We start from the raw sequence: 16448 nt of genomic DNA on the forward strand, positions 1-16448 counted from the left end.
TTCTAGACCATCACCTAACGTAGTGTAGTACCTTACGAAATTATTCCCTTGTATCATTTTATTTGATACCTACAGTACCCTGTGTTGGGTAGGTTTTGTTATCCCTATTTTATCATGATTGTAAAGCTGCTTCTGACATTGAAGCATACATTCTGGTAAGACTCAGAGGGAAAACATGTTTTTACACTGCTATAAGCACCTGGTTTGTCTCTTTGTAGATAAATATACCTTGTTGGGTTCTACAGAAAAGGTGCCTTTGCTCAGTAGGTGAGTGCTAAAGGTCTTGTCTTTTGCAAGGCCACTTTATCTTCGAGGTGGAAGGAGGAGGTACTCAGAGCCTACTTGGCCTTGGAGAGGCCTTGACCGTGGTTGGAGACCTTGATTGACATGAATGGTATGCCCACTCCAGCCTCTCAAGCTTTTCTGTTGTGCTTCAGATACCTAGAATTTGTTAAAATCTACCTCAATAGTGGAGCGTCAAACCAGGTTGATGAGTGAAGGGAGTCATCACAAAATGGAATAAGGTGAGCGTTAAAAGAAGAAGGGGTTTCACATTAATTCTAATAAGTGATTAAGTTTGTAGGGTAATTCACAACTTTTGGGGGGCTAACATGCCATATTGGGGACTGTGGAATTTGATTATAGAAAGGTGAACCAGGGAATTCCCTTGGCGGACCAGTGGTTAGGACTCTGCTTCCACTGCTGGGGGCACGGGTTCGATTCCTGGTTGGGGAACTAAGATCCCGCATGCTGTGCTGTGTGGCAAAAATAAATAAATAACTAAACAAAAGTAAAATAAGAAAGATGAACCATGAGGGCTGGGACATAACATCTGTTAGATACTGCCATGTGGAATCCAATATTGGTCCGCCCATACTTAAGAGAGGAATAAAGATGATTAAAAAGTTAAAAAAAAATTCCTTATCGTTATACGTTTGAAAAAAATAGAAAGGTTTAGCCTAGAGAAGGAAAAGCTAAGGGATGGCTTGATTACCATCTTTGAGTACAAGAATAGTTTTTGCTTGGGGATTTTGATTAATTGGTCTTCCTATATTTCAAAGATTTAAGAGGAAATGGGCTTAAATTGAGGGAGGAGTGATTTTAATGAATATGAGGAAGAGTTTCTTTTTTTTAATTAAAAAATTTTTTTGGCTGTGTTGGGTCTTTGTTGCTGCAGGTGGGCTTTCTCTGGTTGTGGTGAGCGGGGGCTACTCTTCATTGCGGTGCGCGGGCTTCTCATTGTGGTGGCTTCTCTTGTTGTGGAGCACAGGCTCTAGTCGTGCGGGCTTCAGTAGTTGCAGCACGTGGGTTCAGTATATGTGGCTCACGGGCTCTAGAGCGCAGGCTCAGTAGTTGTGGCTCACGGGCTTAGTTGCTCCGTGGCATGTGGGATCTTCCCAGACCAGGGCACGAACCCGTGTCCCCTGCATTGGCAGATGGATCCTTAACCACTGAGCCACCAGGGAGGTCCCAAGGATGAGTTTTTTGATCATCAAAGTTGGGAAACATTTGAATGACTGCTAAAAGAGTGTTGAATTTCTGACTGTGTCAGTTATCTGTTACTGTGTAACAGATCACCCTAAAACTTTTCGTGGCTTCAAATGATAGTCATTTTATTGCTGTGATTCAGTGGATTAGTAATTCAGGGGTGAGGGCCATATTGCTTTGTTCCACGTGATGTCAGTTGGATTGGAGGATCCAACATGGCTTCACTCACGTATCTGGGGTCTTGGTGCTAACTGTTGGCTGGGACATTTTGGTTCTCCTCCGTGAGGTCCAGCTCTCTCATGGAGAGATGGCCTCTCATCGCTCATTAATCTAGACTGGGCTTCTTTACATGGTGGTTGGCTTCCAAGGGGGCCACAAAGCAGCTGCAGGGCCTCTTAAAGCCTGGGCCTGGAAGTCATACGTACACTTCTGCCCCATTCTTTTTTTTTTTTTTTGTGGTACGCGGGCCTCTCACTGTTGCGGCCTCTTCCGTTGCAGAGCACAGGTTCCGGACGCTCAGGCTCAGCGGCCATGACTCACGGGCCCAGCCGCTCCGCGGCATGTGGGATCTTCCCAGACCGGGGCACGAACCCGTGTCCCCTGCATTGGCAGGCGGACCCCCAACCACTGCACCACCAGGGAAGCCCTGCCCCATTCTTTTGATTAAGTCATGTGTGTAGCCCACATCCAAGGGGAGGGGATATGGACTCCACCTCTTACAGGGTAGAGTGTCAAGGTCACACTGCAAAAGGACATGCAGCATGGTTGGGATTATTGTGGCCAATTTTGGAAACAATTTACCACACTGACCTTAGAGATTTTAAATGAGATAATAATATATATTTATTGAGTAGGTAGTTTGGGAATATAGTTTACAAACTTGGCTGCATATCAGAGTCATCTGGGGGCTTTTTACAAGCATAGACTCGTTAGGTACTAGACCTGTGAATCAGTATTTCCTGGGGATGTTGACACATTCTTTGTCCTTTCAGGTAACTATCAGTAAAATGAGGCTGGGGTGAGAGGCAGAACAAGACAGATCCAGCTGGTATACATGAGGCAGAATGGTAGGTGCCTTAAGATAGGCCTGCTGGGGGTCTTCCCTGGTGGTCCACTGGTTAAGACTGCGCTCCCAATGCAGAGGGCACGGGTTCGATCCCTGGTGGGGGAATCAAGATCGCACATGCCACATGGCTTGGCCAAAAAAAAAGATAGGCCTGCTGGTCTCCTCCCGCTTCCAGGACTTGGCGAAGCCTCTGCCTGGCATGCTCCACCTTCCAGGCTGCCTAGGGTAAGTTACATCTCATCCAGTCAGCACATCACCAAAGGAGTGTTTCTTGATTCCTCGCTTATGTTTTCTCAAAGTTTCTAGCACTTTTTCCTTCATAGCAACTTTTAGTTTATAATTAAATATTTGTGTGATCATTTGACTGATATACAATAGACAGAAATATGTCTGCTTTGCTTTCCAGTATCTTAACATAGTGCCTGCCTCATAAAAGGTACTCAGTAACTGTTGAATGAATAAGTGGTTGATTGAAAGCATGAATGAATGAAGTGATATTTGAATTCGGGTTTTTTTTTTAACATATTTTAAAAATTAATTTATTTATTTTTGGCTGCATTGAGTCTTTGTTGCTGTGCACGGGCCTTCTCTAGTTGTGGCGAGCGGGGGGCTACTCTTTGTTGCGGTGTGCAGGCTTTTTATTGCAGTGAGTTCTCTTGTTGCGGAGCACGGGCTCTAGGCGTGTGGGCTTCAGTAGTTGTGGTGCGCGGGCTCAGTAGTTGTGGCGCATGGGCTTAGTTGCTCCACAGCATGTGGGATCTTCCCGGACCAGGGCTCGAACCCGTGTCCCCTGCATTGGCAGGTGGATTCTTAACCACTGTGCCACCAGGGAAGTCCTGAATTCGGTTTTAATGGATGATCAGCATTTTGGGCAGGTGGAGCAAACGAATGGGAAATTCATACTTCTGAAGAAGAAAGTGTGTGTTACATTGCTCATATAATTTCAGAAGATTGGAGGAAACTAGTTTGGGGAAAGATGAAGGGTTTGGTTTTGAGTGTCTTTGGTATGCTAGATTTAAAGTCTGGATATCTAGCAGGAATTTGGAAATGACTACTAAAACTGAAGCCTGAGATTGATTCCAAAGACTGAGGAATCTATTCATTCAATGGATACTTACTGAGCTTCCACTGTGTGCCAGACAACTGCACTGTAGGGAAGGTGAGCCGAAGTCTGATGGATAAGGAGCTGGCTTTGTGAAGAGCTGTGGAGGATGTTCCTGGCAGGAAAGGAACCACAAGTGTGCAGGCCTTGGGGGCAATAAATGATTTTTTTTTTTTTTTTGAGGAAGTCAAAATAAAAGGAGACCACCAAGGGCCTCGAGTGAGGTGAATGGGGGGTGGAGGGTGATGGGGGTGTGTGGCATGAGGTAAAGTAGAAGAGGTAGGCAGGGCCCACATCACATGGGGCCTTTGTGGGCCATGTAATGAGTCTCGGCTTTACAAAAGGGCATGGTGGGAAACCACTGAAGGCTTTAAAGCAGGAGAGTAACAGGTGTGCGTGTGTGTGTGTGTGTATGTGTATTTTTTTTGGCCACGCCACGTGGCTTGCGTGATCTCAGTTTCCCCACCAAGTATTGAACCCAGGCCACAGCAGTGAAAGCCTGGAATCCTAACCACTGGACCACCGGGGAACTCAGGCAGAGTATAGTTTTTAAAAGAGAAGTTTACCCTGACTACTATGTGGAGAAAAGAGAGTGGCAAAGAGGGGGCCAGTGAGGAGGTGTTTGCTCTAGTTTTTGAGAAAGATAATGGCATATAAGTCAGGGTGTGGCCATGGACATAGGAGGGATGTTTGCAGGATATATTTTAAAAGTCAAACCAGTAGAATTCACTAGAGAAGGAAAGGAAGAATGGTTAGTCCAGGGCCCTAGAAGATATTTAAGGGGCAAAAGGAGGAGCCAGGGAAGGACAGGGAGGAAAATATGTCTTTTTTTTTTTTTTTTCGGTATGCGGGCCTCTCACTGCTGTGGCCTCTCCCGTTGCGGAGCACAGGCTCCGGACGCGCAGGCTCAGCGGCCATGGCTCACGGGCGCAGCCACTCCGCGGCATGTGGGATCTTCCCGGACCGGGGCACGAACCCATGTCCCCTGCATCGGCAGGCGGACTCTCAACCACTGCGCCACCGGGGAAGCCCGGAAAATATGTCTTTAAAGGAGAGTCAAGCTATTGCACTTTCAGTGGGAATCAAAGGGAAGAAGATAGGTAGGTCATCGGCATATGGGAGGTCGTCAAGGTTTGATGTAGGAAAAAGCCGTGCATTTAGCCATCACAAGATCATTGGTGACCTTGGAGAAAGGGCTTTCAGTAGATTGAAGCACAGTTCATGAACAAGTGTGTGACATGGAAGTGAAGCAGAGCACCAGCTATTCTATGGGGGAATTGAAGAGAAAGGGAGACTGAGCTGAGAGCTCACTTTGTGCAAACTTGTAAGGGACGTATGTGTGTAGAGGCAGGTTTTCTAAAAACTGTAATGGACCAATGTTCACTGAGCATCTTCCCTGTGCCAGTCACTGTGCTAGGAGCTATACCAACTCTATTCTATTTATCTTTGTCTTGAACCAATTTCCATAAAGGTGTAGTGACCTCCAAAATGAATTTCCAAATTCTAGGGACATATGGAACCTTTCTTTGGGGTATGGGAAGGAATTATTAGAGCTAAGTTTTTCTATATTTTTATCTTACCCTTTGAAATTTCTTAGTGTTCTGCTTTATATAGAACACAGTATATTTGTGTAGTAGTACTTGTCTAATTTGTTGTTAAATATAGATACATTGGAGATGTACTAATTTTTTTTTTAACTAATGGTCAAAAATGGTGGATTCTACTGGCCCTGTGAATAAAGGGGAGGTTTTGAGATGGAAAGAAAAGAAGAGGTAGAGAGAAGGGTGGGAAATTAACATGCCAGTTAGTCTGAACATTGTTTTAAACCTCTTAAGAACCCTGTGAAGTTATTTTCCCCCATTTTACAGATAAGAAACTGAGGTCTGGAGAAATTAACTTGTCTGAGGTCACACAACCAGTTAAGTGATGGAACTGGAATTTGAAACTGGGTCTATTTTACTTGAAAGCCTTATCACCTCGCTTATTCTTCCCCTTCTTCTTCTGCTTACTGCTCTTGCATATTTTTCCATTTAATTCTCACAGTGATTCTACAAGGAACAGATTAGAATACCTGTTTTGCAATTGAGGACTCTGAGGCACAAATGAAACAATCAGCGCATGGTCACATATCTGGTCTGTGGCACCAGCTGGACTCCTGACCCCAGTGTTCCCCACTGCACCACCATTGCCTCTCAAGTGGACAGGGCCCAGTTGAATTGTTTTGGTAAAGTGGGAGAGGAGGTTTCTAGTTATCTGACAAAGAAGGAGTGGAAGAGGGGATAGGGTTTGGAAGATTACTTAAGAGTAACAGTTCCAATTTTTTTGAGCTATTACTCTGTTGTTAATTACCTCAGTTAGGTACTTCATTGTACAGATTTGGAAGATGAAGTTTAAGGAAGTTAAGTACCTCAAGTACCTCGACTGAGATCACACAGGAAGAATTTGAGTTGTGTCTAACTCCAGGCCCTATGTCCTAAATCCTGCACAACACTGCTCTTTGGAAAGTTGCTATGAGACATCGACTAGAGATGAATAAAAGATTTCTGAGCCCATTGATGGCTTGGTCCCAGTTGTATGAATTTGTTGGGAACCCAGTAAATAAAGTCTTCTGACTTTTCTGTAATACTTGGTAGCTCAAGTATGGAGAGATTGAGGAAAGGAGGGGAAGAAAAGTGTAGAATAAGAATTCAGTAAATCAGAAGAGGGCCTCAGGGTGCAGCAATGGCAGATCGCAATGGATTGTGTTGTTAAGAAAAGTCGTGTTTGAAATTCATTCTTATGATAAATATTTATGGTGGTTCTGTTTGATGCAGGGTATTTTGGCAAAAAAATGCAAAGATGGACAAGATGGGATCTTTGACCTCTAGAAGGTTAGAGAGGGAGAATATGTGTTTCACCACAGTGCATGATTGGAGGGTATGAGAGAGGTGGAAGGTAAGGAGAAGTATGGAAAAGTATCATCCAGGTTGACTTATTGTAGATTGAGGGTGGCATCAGGTAGGACTGGTCAGCTGGGTGCCATCTAGCTTCTCAGGAAGACCTCTGAGGATTTTGGTCACTATGTTTCAGGTCTGATTCTTCTTAATGGATTTTGCTTTGTACCTGGAAATGATCAGTCTTTTGGAGACAGGATTTTGTTCAGACTTGAATGACTGTGCTCAGAGTGGAACGCCAATTTTTATTTTAGAGTGGATTCCTTTCCTGTTGACTGGATCCTGGATTTTGCTAGGACATTGCTGTTAAATATCAAGAGATCTGAAAAATGAAATTTAATAATATCAGGCTTGCTTTCGTGAGCATGGAATAATGTGACAGGATAGTTGGTAGGAGAGAACACAGTTACAAAAAGGCTAAGATTATTATTTTTTATTTTTGCGGTGCGCGGGCCTCTCACCGCCGTGGCCTCTCCCGTTGCGGAGCACAGGCTCCGGACGCACAGGCTCAGCGGCCATGGCTCCGCGGCATGTGGGATCCTCCTGGACCGGGGCACGAACCCGTGTCCCCTGCATCGGCAGGCACACTCTCAACCACTGCGCCACCACGGAAGCCCAAGGCTAAGATTATTGATTGCTCGCTGTATGCCAGGTATTGCACTAAGTGCTTTGCATACAGTAGGACATTTAATTCTCCTAGTGGTCCTCCTGCAAAGTAGGCACAATTATCCTCAGTTTTCAAATGAGGAAACCAAGGCTCTGTCCAAGCTAGTAGGAGGCTGAACTGAGATTGGAACCAAGTCCTTCTGACTCCAAGAACCCATATACCCCTAACTGCTACTATATGCTGTTCCCATTTAAGCTTCATGAAGGAACCTTGTCCCATCACAGAGAAGATGGCTTGTCGCCTCGCTGCAGTGTTTCTCTGCCTTGGGTGATTCTGGAGTCAATGTGGCCCCCTCTATTTTTTCTACATTTTTCTAAGTTTCTTTGTTGACCACACTTTGATGTGGTCACATTCTTTGTTTAAATATATTAATGCCATCATCCAAGCCTTTTTGTCCTCTTCTCTTCTTGCTTTTGGTTTGGAAGACATTGTATCTCTTTGGAGGGACTCTGTGTATCTTCACACATTGATTTTGTGTTGATTTTATTACCTTAATTTTATGGGTTAAGTTATGAGATTCCTCCAGCTCCTAACTTGTCAACCTCCCTCCCCACCGCCCCGCTCCCCTTCCTTCCCCACTGGATTTAAGTTCAAATTCTGAGTCTGATTTTGGAATACTCAGCCTGGCTCCAATCCAGCTATCCAATTTAGCCATGGCTCTCTGGATCATTAGCTATTATTATTACCATCTCTCCCTTCATGCCCACTTATGTCTCAAATTAAATCTAGTTACTTACTGAAACGATATGTCCTTGATTTCCTACTTGTGTACCCTTGTTTCTGTTGTGTTTTTGGCTTGAAATGTCATTCTTCCTATGAAGCCTTCTCTGATCCCTCACTGGGAGTAATCATTTCCTCCTTTGAGTCTCACAGTGGAGGATTCTTTTATGTCTCCTTTATGGCACAGCACACTTTCTGCCATATATTTCAACTGTTTGTGTACATGCCTTTATCTCTCCTACTAGACCATAAACTCATTGAGCAGAGCTATCTCGTTGACCTTTGTATCTCCTCTAGAGTCTAGTTCCATTCCCAGCACATAGTAGACATTGGATAGCTGTTGGATGAATGGATAACAGAATTTCAGATTTAAGTTTCTACTCACTGGTTTAGATATTTTTCCCTCTTGTTTGCTTCCCTTCTTCCTTTTCCATTTCCTTTTCTTTTCTTATTTCTTTTTTTGCACTGACTCATCGAACTTGTCTTCGCCACTCCCTTTTCTTACCCAGATTTGCCTCATTCTTTCCCCATTAGCAGTCACTGTGTGGGAGGGAGTACCACATGTTGCTGGTCAATTTTCTCCATCCTTTGTGGGTCTATTCACTCCAGGAATCATATGACCAGCATGGGAACCAAGTGGTGGATTACATTACCATCTTAATAAAAAGACCACGTGTAAAGAAGAGTCTTCAAGGTTTGTTAATATATTGCTTTCAAGTGGGAAACTTTCTGATCCACATTTCAAGGGAAAGGGAGAAAAATCCTTGGGTGCTTGGGAAGCAGATCAAGGTAGATTCACACTGCGGGATGTGGGATGTTGGATGTTAGAGGCATCTTATTTGAGCGAAGGAAAGCAGGAAGCCATAGCATCTTCTGCTAACTGATATTGTTGGATTCCTGCATTTCTTCTACAGCTGGAAGAAACATTAGAGATTAGGGTAGTGCAACCCTCCTATTTTCCAGATGAGAAAGCAGACCCAAAGAGGCTAAATAACTTGTGCATAAAAACTGGGATATTCGTTACCCAGTGTTTATTCCCAACACTGAATGTGGCTTGGAAGAACCACTACCTCTTTGAAAACAGTGGAAGTTTGGCTTGAAGTGGAGGCTTCAGGTCTCTAAACTGAAGGCTTTTGCAGTGCTGAAAAGTAGACTGAGGTTGGTAGCAGGTTGGATTGGGGACAGTGTTCACCAGAAGGGCCCTGTTAACTGCTGTGATCGCTCTGCGTGGTTCCCTTCTGGGGATCTGCTCACTGGGGACTGGCTGACAGAGATCTGTTCCTTCTACATTTGAAAGGAGGCCAACATTTAATAATAAAAACACTTCCAATTTTTCTTGCTCTTTTTCCCAGCCCTCATATTCCAAATTTTGTTCCAGGCTTAATTTTCTTATCTCAGCACTATTTGTATTAAGTTTTTATTGTTTACTGTAGGTCAGATGTCAGTATGAAGCATGGGAAATCCAGAAAGTGTCTTAGAGGCTCATGACTGCCTTTTGGTCCTTTTTAGGTGCATCTTTTACCTGACTCGTGGAACTATGTATTTTGTTGTCACTGAAATACTGTCCAGTGAACCAGTGGTTGACAGATGTGAAAGGTTACCTATTTGTGGCTAGGGAGCAGCCCTCTAAAGAGATCAGACAGCCCAGAACAGGAAGTCAAGTGCAAACAGGATGTGCTTGTCTTTACTGTAACTTGTATGCCTGTGTTTTGAAACTTGGTGTGGTTAATAAGTCAAGACTTCTAATACTTGAGCTTGGATGAAGAAGTGTCTGCTTCTGGTTTGAAAAGGAGATAAGGCAACAAGACCTTTACTGCCCTTGCCTTTATACAGGTGCAGATCTTTCTTCTGGGGATCAGGTCATTCTTTCTTCCTGGTGCGTGGTGGTTTTTCCTAGTTTACACTATATTGCATCCATGTATTTTATAAAATGAAACCCCTGAATTGACTGCTAGTCTGTTACCTTTGGTAGATGCGGGATTCAAGCTGTGCTTGCTTATTTATTTTTTAATAACGATAGGAAATTTTAGCCTCTAATTCACTAGCTTTTAAATTACAGTTTCCTTTTATTGAATTACAGGATTTCTAGCCCAACTTTTGAGTGTTTCCTGAGCAAGATAGTTCACAAGTGACCCTGGGGTCTTTTTAGCTTTGAAAGTTTCCTCCGTCGTGGAGGCTGGATCTAATGGCAACTGCTGAACTGTTTTGTACCTAGGCGAGTTTCTGGAGAAGAGATTAAGTAATTTGCTTGGGGTGGGGTGGTACCCAGCCGGTAAACAATCTTCGGAACCCCTGTTTTCTGGACCCCACCCCTACCCCCGCCATTCTTTCTTGCTTGCCACTGTGAAATCTGCTTTATTATGTCTATTAGGGAGTAATCTTGGGGTCTTTGTGGATTATTATAACTGCTTGAGTTATTTCAGAACAATGATGGTCTCAAACCATAAACTAATGAGTATGGGGCAGGTAAAGGTTTGGGTAATGTTTTTCTGTGCATCTCGTGTCCCTGCCCCATTGGAAAGAAGACTATCCTGCCACTTTATAATTCCAGGAGCAAATGGGTGAAGTAGCAGCACATCACAACATCCCTGAAAACAGCAGTTCTTCCAGGTATTAGCACAGGTGGCTTTTTTTCTTGGATCTGTCAAGGAGTGGTGAATATGAGGCAGTTTGCACTGTGTTGTGGGGTATATAGACAAAGAATAAAACCTGAAGGCCTGGTAAGCACAGGTGTTCTTCACGAGGAGATAATATCGTGTGAATACAAAGGTTTTCTTTGTGGTACTGGGTGAACTAGAAATTTCCATTTCTGCTTCTTGGGATAGATACTGGGCATATCATATCCTGGCAGGAGCAGAAAACTTTTCAGAAAGTCAGCATAATTTTCAGATTGAGGTCAAACATCAAACCAAGCCCAAAGGTCTTTGGGAGGAAGGGGTTAGTCTGGATTCATCCTGGATTTATCCCCAAATCCCATCTGACTTCAGTGCAGTGCAAATAGTTACGGAGCACCAGGTAGGGCCTAGAATGTTCCATTCTCTGAATTTGGTGAACAAGAGGGGTTGAGGAGCTAAGGGACAGTCTAAGCTGTCTGGGCTACAGGAAAAGTGACAAATTTATTAGCAATGGAGTAGAATTGGAAAGAAACAGCCTAGGGCTGCATTGTGGAGAAACCACTTCTGACCACCTCACAGAAAAGTTCTTCAGACATTATAAAATTAAGAGCTAGTGGGAGGGGCCTGGAGTCTTTTAGTTCTTGGAGGATCTTTGGAAAACTAGATGGAGCCTGGTTAAAGGTATCAGCCTTTTTTTTTGTTTTTTGTTTTGTTTTTTTAAGTAGAGGATAGAGCAGATAAATTGTCACATTAAAGAACCTTAAAAAAGATTTTCTTAAAATTATTTATAGCCAACTTTTATTGAGCACCTATTATGTGCTAAGCTCTAGAAATGCTTTTATTTTAATTCTTTCAATTAACAGTTTCAGTGAAGCAGGCAGGTTCTATTGTTTTTGAGGAAACTAAAGGGATTAAATAGCACCAAAATCTAGAGTCTTTGTTCCTTCCACACCCAGCACATTTGGCTACGTAAAAAACATCATTTTGATCCTAGGCAGACTCCCCGTCCTGAAGCACTGCCTTTTCCTAGGGTAAGGAGTACCACAAACCCTCTTACCTAGTTCCTGTCTCCTTGAACGTTTTTTTTTTTTATCATGGTTACCCATTAGTCAGTCACTGTCATAGTGTCTACTGAAAGCAGCTTATTCAATCAGAAGGTCCAGACAAGCTTATCTGGTAAATCCTGTTCCCTGTAGAAGAGTACAAGGAGGATCAGAGTCTTTTTATTCTTGACGGGCTTTGTCATCAGTTTTGATGGAAGAAGGATCTCGGGGTAATTAAACTGCAGGTCCCTTTATGTTGTTAGAAGACTTCACTCTGCACTGCTTCCTTCCCTGATTGACTTGCCCTTTGGGGCAGAATGCCTGGGCTGCAATTAAATGTGTAGGTTTCTCTGCTGCACTGTTCCATCTGTCATCTCTCCTAAATGCCACACAAAGAAGCAGCCATTTAATTGGTCAGACCCCGAGGGTGATACTTTGGCACACCCCCATTGGTTAGAATTACTTTCCCCTGAACTTCAGAGCAGATGCTGAGGTCCCTCTGCAGATATTTGTCATGGACTAGCTGGAAGCAGGGAGTTTCCAGGAACATTTATAATTTGTGATTATTAAGTATGTTTTTCAGTTGTTTACAACAGTTACCACTGCAGAAAAAAAGAGCTCATTTGTTACTGGTGCAAAGTAGAAATCTCTCTCCTTTTCCCCTTCTTCATGTTGTCTTTGTAACACTCTATGCCCTGAGACCCTCTGCTGTTCTGGTTCTCACAGCCTTTGTCCTGTTTCTCTCCCACCTGGCTTGGGGCTGTGCGCCTAGTAGCCACAGGCAAAGCTCTGCTTGGACCTGGCTGTCTGGTTGAGGTCTGTCTATTTGACTTCCAGCATTTCTTTTCTCTGTTCTCTTGCTTCTCCGTTTGCTGTTTTCATCTTTATTTGTATTCTTTGCAGTTTCATCGCAGCACCATTTCAAACCACAGCCTCCAGGAGGGCCCTGATGCCTTCTGTGCCTTTTGATGCAGGGGAGGGATGGAAGTGACTGACGATCTTGTACATCTTTGAGGCTCTCCCTTTCTGGCTTTTTAATGCTGTAAGAACTGACAATCGTAACATTTTTCTGTTACTTTTAGCAAGTCAGTCTGTTCTTGTTCCTTCCTTCTTTTTCAAGCAGTCTTAGCAGACGCTTAAATTATTTTCAGCATGTGTGAGGTAGGCAGCGTTACTATGACATCTTTCCTTAAAAGGATTGCTGTGGTTCTGTGGGTTTAAAACCCGTAATTTGCTCATCACCCTGGAATCACGGTTGTGGAATTTTCAAGAATGAATCTCTGTCCGTCCCCCCAGTTTTTAAAGCTCTAATGCCGTTATCATTAGTAAGATTTCAACAAATACCTGGTGATCACGTTTGCCTGGCACTGAGGTTGGAAATAAAGCTGTAAAGTGACTTGCTCTTGTTTTCTGTTTCACCTTCTGCTCCCTAATCACTGGAGAAGAATACTTTAGAAAGAATCATACGAATTGTTAAATGGTTGCTTAAATGCAGTCCTGCCAGAACACTCATCCCCTTAGAATGCACTCGCCATGCCACGTTGCGCGGGGACCTTGCCTGGTTTTGTTCCTTTTGGAATCGCCAGTGGCGGGAAGAGGGCTGAGCAGATGAATGAATGACAGTTGTCCGGAGGTGTTCAAGATGCTATGAGAGCACAGACGGGGCCCAGAAGGTTTTGCTGAGGAAGTAGGTGCCACGTGAGGGAGGTGGGGTGGGAGCAAGGGTCAAGGCTGAGAGAGGAACTGGAGGGAGGTTCCTGAGGCCACAGTAAGCTTGGCAATTGGGGACTGAAAGCATAGCAGGGTAGCTGGAGCCGAGAGCAAGGAGGGTGGGGCCCTGGGCTCTGATGATTGACTTTCATTATTATTATTTTTATATCTTTATTGGAGTATAATTGCTTTACGGTGGTGTGTCCATTTCTGTGCACAACAGAGTGAATCAGCTAATAAGTATACGTATATCCCCATATCCCCTCCCTCTTGAGCCTCCCTCCCACCCTCCCTATCCCACCCCTCTAGGTGGTCACAAAGCACTGAGCTAATCTCCCTGTGGTATGCGGCTGCTTCCCACTAGCTATCTATTTACATTTGGTAGTGTATATATGTCCATGCCACTCTCTCACTTCGTCTCAGCTTCCCCTTCCCCCGTGTATCCTCAAGTCCCTTCTCTACATTTGCGTCTTTATTCCTGTCCTGCCACTAGGTTCATCAGTACCATTTTTTTAGATTCCATATATGTGCGTTAGCATACAGTATTTGTTTTTCTGACTTACTTCACTCTGTATGACAGACTCTAGGGCCATCCACCTCATTACAAATAACTCAATTTAGTTCCTTTTTATGGCTGAGTAACATTCCATTGTGTATATGTGCCACATCTTCTTTATCCATTCATCTGTCGATGGACATTTAGGATTTTCATTATTATTTAATGGTTACCAGTGAAAACACTTCTTAAAAGGGGGCTAATAGAGCATTAGTTGTACTTGAAACAATTAAGTCAGAAACGCCTCTCTCCTCCACTGGACCAGCACAGGTGGGCAAGAATAGAAACTGAAACAGATCCCAAATATCGAGGAAGGGCTTTATCTTTAGGAAGTGGGCATCTGTCTGGAGCACTGGTGCCCTGAGGTTGTAGGAAGTAGGAAATGCAGATGCCTTTCTGGATGTGTAAACTAAAATTCTGGATTCCCAGGAATGGCTTTTCTGTCTATGGTGCCTTTCACAAGGTCCTCAAGTGTTGAAGGTTGGCTTGGCGGGTAGGTACCCCTTTGGGCGTCCCTAGAAGGGAGCGGGAACCAGTGCGAAGCACTCCCCACCGCTGGCTGCTTCAGGCGCTTTCCCTGGTCTTCTCCCAGTCAGTCCGTTAACCTCGCTCTCCCAGCGCACAGGCCCTTGAAGCACTGGTGCTGAGGGTGGGGCATGTGGATGCTGAAAGCAGCCGCCTCTTTCTGGAGGACCACAAATGACTTGAAGAACCTGGACTTACATCCCATCACCCTCTAGTTGTGTGACCCTGCTGTGGTTACCCAACCCTCTTGAGGTCCAGCCTCTTCATTTACAAAATAACCATTTAAATTCTGAGTTTGGGGGCAGCATTACTGTATTAAACGAGACAGTAGATGGACATGTAACAACTCACTTGGCACATGTTAGGTGTTTTGTAGTGTTTTTGCTTTTTCCTTAAAAAATAAAAATTTCTAGGATCATCTGAGAAAGGGCTTCAGGACCCCGGAGTCTGAATAACTCCCCCAGTTTTCCCCTTGCCTGTGCCTGAAATACCAGCACAGGAGATCCTCTCTCTCACCCGAAGCTTTGAACATTTGTACAGAAGTGTAACGCAGGGATGGGATGAGAGAGGAGCCAGGCCCCGGTGTCTCTGAAGTCTTCCCACACGTCTCAGTGTGAATGGGGCTCTGGAGAGAGGCAAACACTCGATCCTCATTGGTCCCGTGCCTTAGTCTAGTGCCTACTGTTTACTGAACGTCTAGTACTGCCTTCCACCCCTTATGTAAAACTGGAAAGCCCAGTAAGGCCTGCTCTCTCCATACTGAGCGCCAGCTCTGTGTGCAGCCTGGGGGATGCAGGTTAAGTGTCTTCCTGTTACAGTGAAGCTCAGAGAGGCAACTTTCTTAAGCTCCTTCAGTGACTCACTGTTAGGGCCAGGATTTAAGGACAAGTCTGACGAAATCAAAAACCAAAGTAAAACATATTTGGAAACTTTATGTTTTTAATATATATTTTTTTACTGTTCCATTTTCTAAAAATTTAGCCCTAAAAGAAAATTCTTATCTAGGAACGATACATTATCCATTACCCACATCTAAAGGACTGCCTTGGAGGATGGAAAACATCCATTAGGCTTTAAAGCCTTTGGGAATGCTCCAGCCTTGAGAAAGCTCCCCTGTTTATGTCCAGCCTGTACACTACCCCAGCAGGGCTGTTGTTCTAATTCAGGCCTTGGGGTTCTAAAGTTTTCTAAAGTTCCACAATATACTTGTCTCCTCTGTGACTTAGGTGTTCTGAGTTCTTCATTCTAAAATAAATATCTCAGAAATAATCTCAGTACCACAGAGAACATGCTTCCTTGTCCCACACCTGGCAAGGGAGACCCGTCTGTAGTATGGTTGACTCTGGCAGTTGCCTTACTTACAAATGCCATAATCACCCTATTTTATGCTCATTGTGTTGTCACCAGCATTTTAAATCTTCCCCCTCTGAGGTGGACCCCTCAGGCAGCTTTCCTGGAAAATTCCAGTTGCGACTCTGAGATTCTGTTTTACATTAAAGAGTTTTGAGGGAGTTCGAGTTTCTTTCCAGACTAACTTCTTTTAAAAAATAAGCAACCTTCCAAGTTGAAAGATGATTTTAAACTTCAGGTGAGTTCTTCAGATAATGACTGTGTCTTTATTGTGTGGGTAATGTGATCAGCTGTGTCATAGTCCCTATCCAGCCCCGTCCCTTGGATGGTAGGAAACTCGGGCTCTGCGCGACCAGAGGGAGAGAGGGACATTGGGCTTGCCAGTCAATAGTTGCTATTGAACAGCTGAGCTGTTGCCATTTTAGACTTCTAACGTATAGTTTAATGATAGTTTATTTTGGTTTGCTATTTATGGAGCATTTACTGTAGTTTAGGCACTTTGTTAGGTTAGGCACTTCTCATCCCTACAGTAACCTTCCAACAGGGGAGGTGTTACCTTCTTATACAGGTGAGGAAACGGACTCAGAAAGCTTAAGTAGCCTGCCCAAGGTTAGCTACCTTTGTTTTTTAAATTTTATTTATTTATTTATGGCTGCATTGGGTCTTTGTTGCG

At 44.0% G+C, this 16448-nt stretch overlaps 1 protein-coding gene across 6 annotated transcripts in view; it reads left to right on the top strand.

Moving 5' to 3' along the window:
- RFFL (ring finger and FYVE like domain containing E3 ubiquitin protein ligase) overlaps positions 1–16448 on the top strand; it is a 69326-nt gene that overhangs the window by 23684 nt on the left and 29194 nt on the right. Inside the window, exon 1 of one of the 6 annotated variants that reach the window (XM_024769229.1) lies at positions 2531–2555. The exons of the other annotated variants lie outside the window; for them this stretch is intronic. Coding sequence (XP_024624997.1) covers positions 2543–2555 — 13 coding nt within the window. The 5' untranslated portion in view covers positions 2531–2542. Of the gene's footprint in view, positions 1–2530; positions 2556–16448 lie in introns of those variants that run through there. 6 annotated transcript variants of the gene reach the window in all.

This window comes from Neophocaena asiaeorientalis, unplaced genomic scaffold (genome assembly GCF_003031525.2).
Source record: "Neophocaena asiaeorientalis asiaeorientalis breed wild unplaced genomic scaffold, Neophocaena_asiaeorientalis_V1.1 scaffold1136, whole genome shotgun sequence".
Taxonomy (NCBI): Eukaryota; Metazoa; Chordata; class Mammalia; order Artiodactyla; family Phocoenidae; genus Neophocaena; species Neophocaena asiaeorientalis.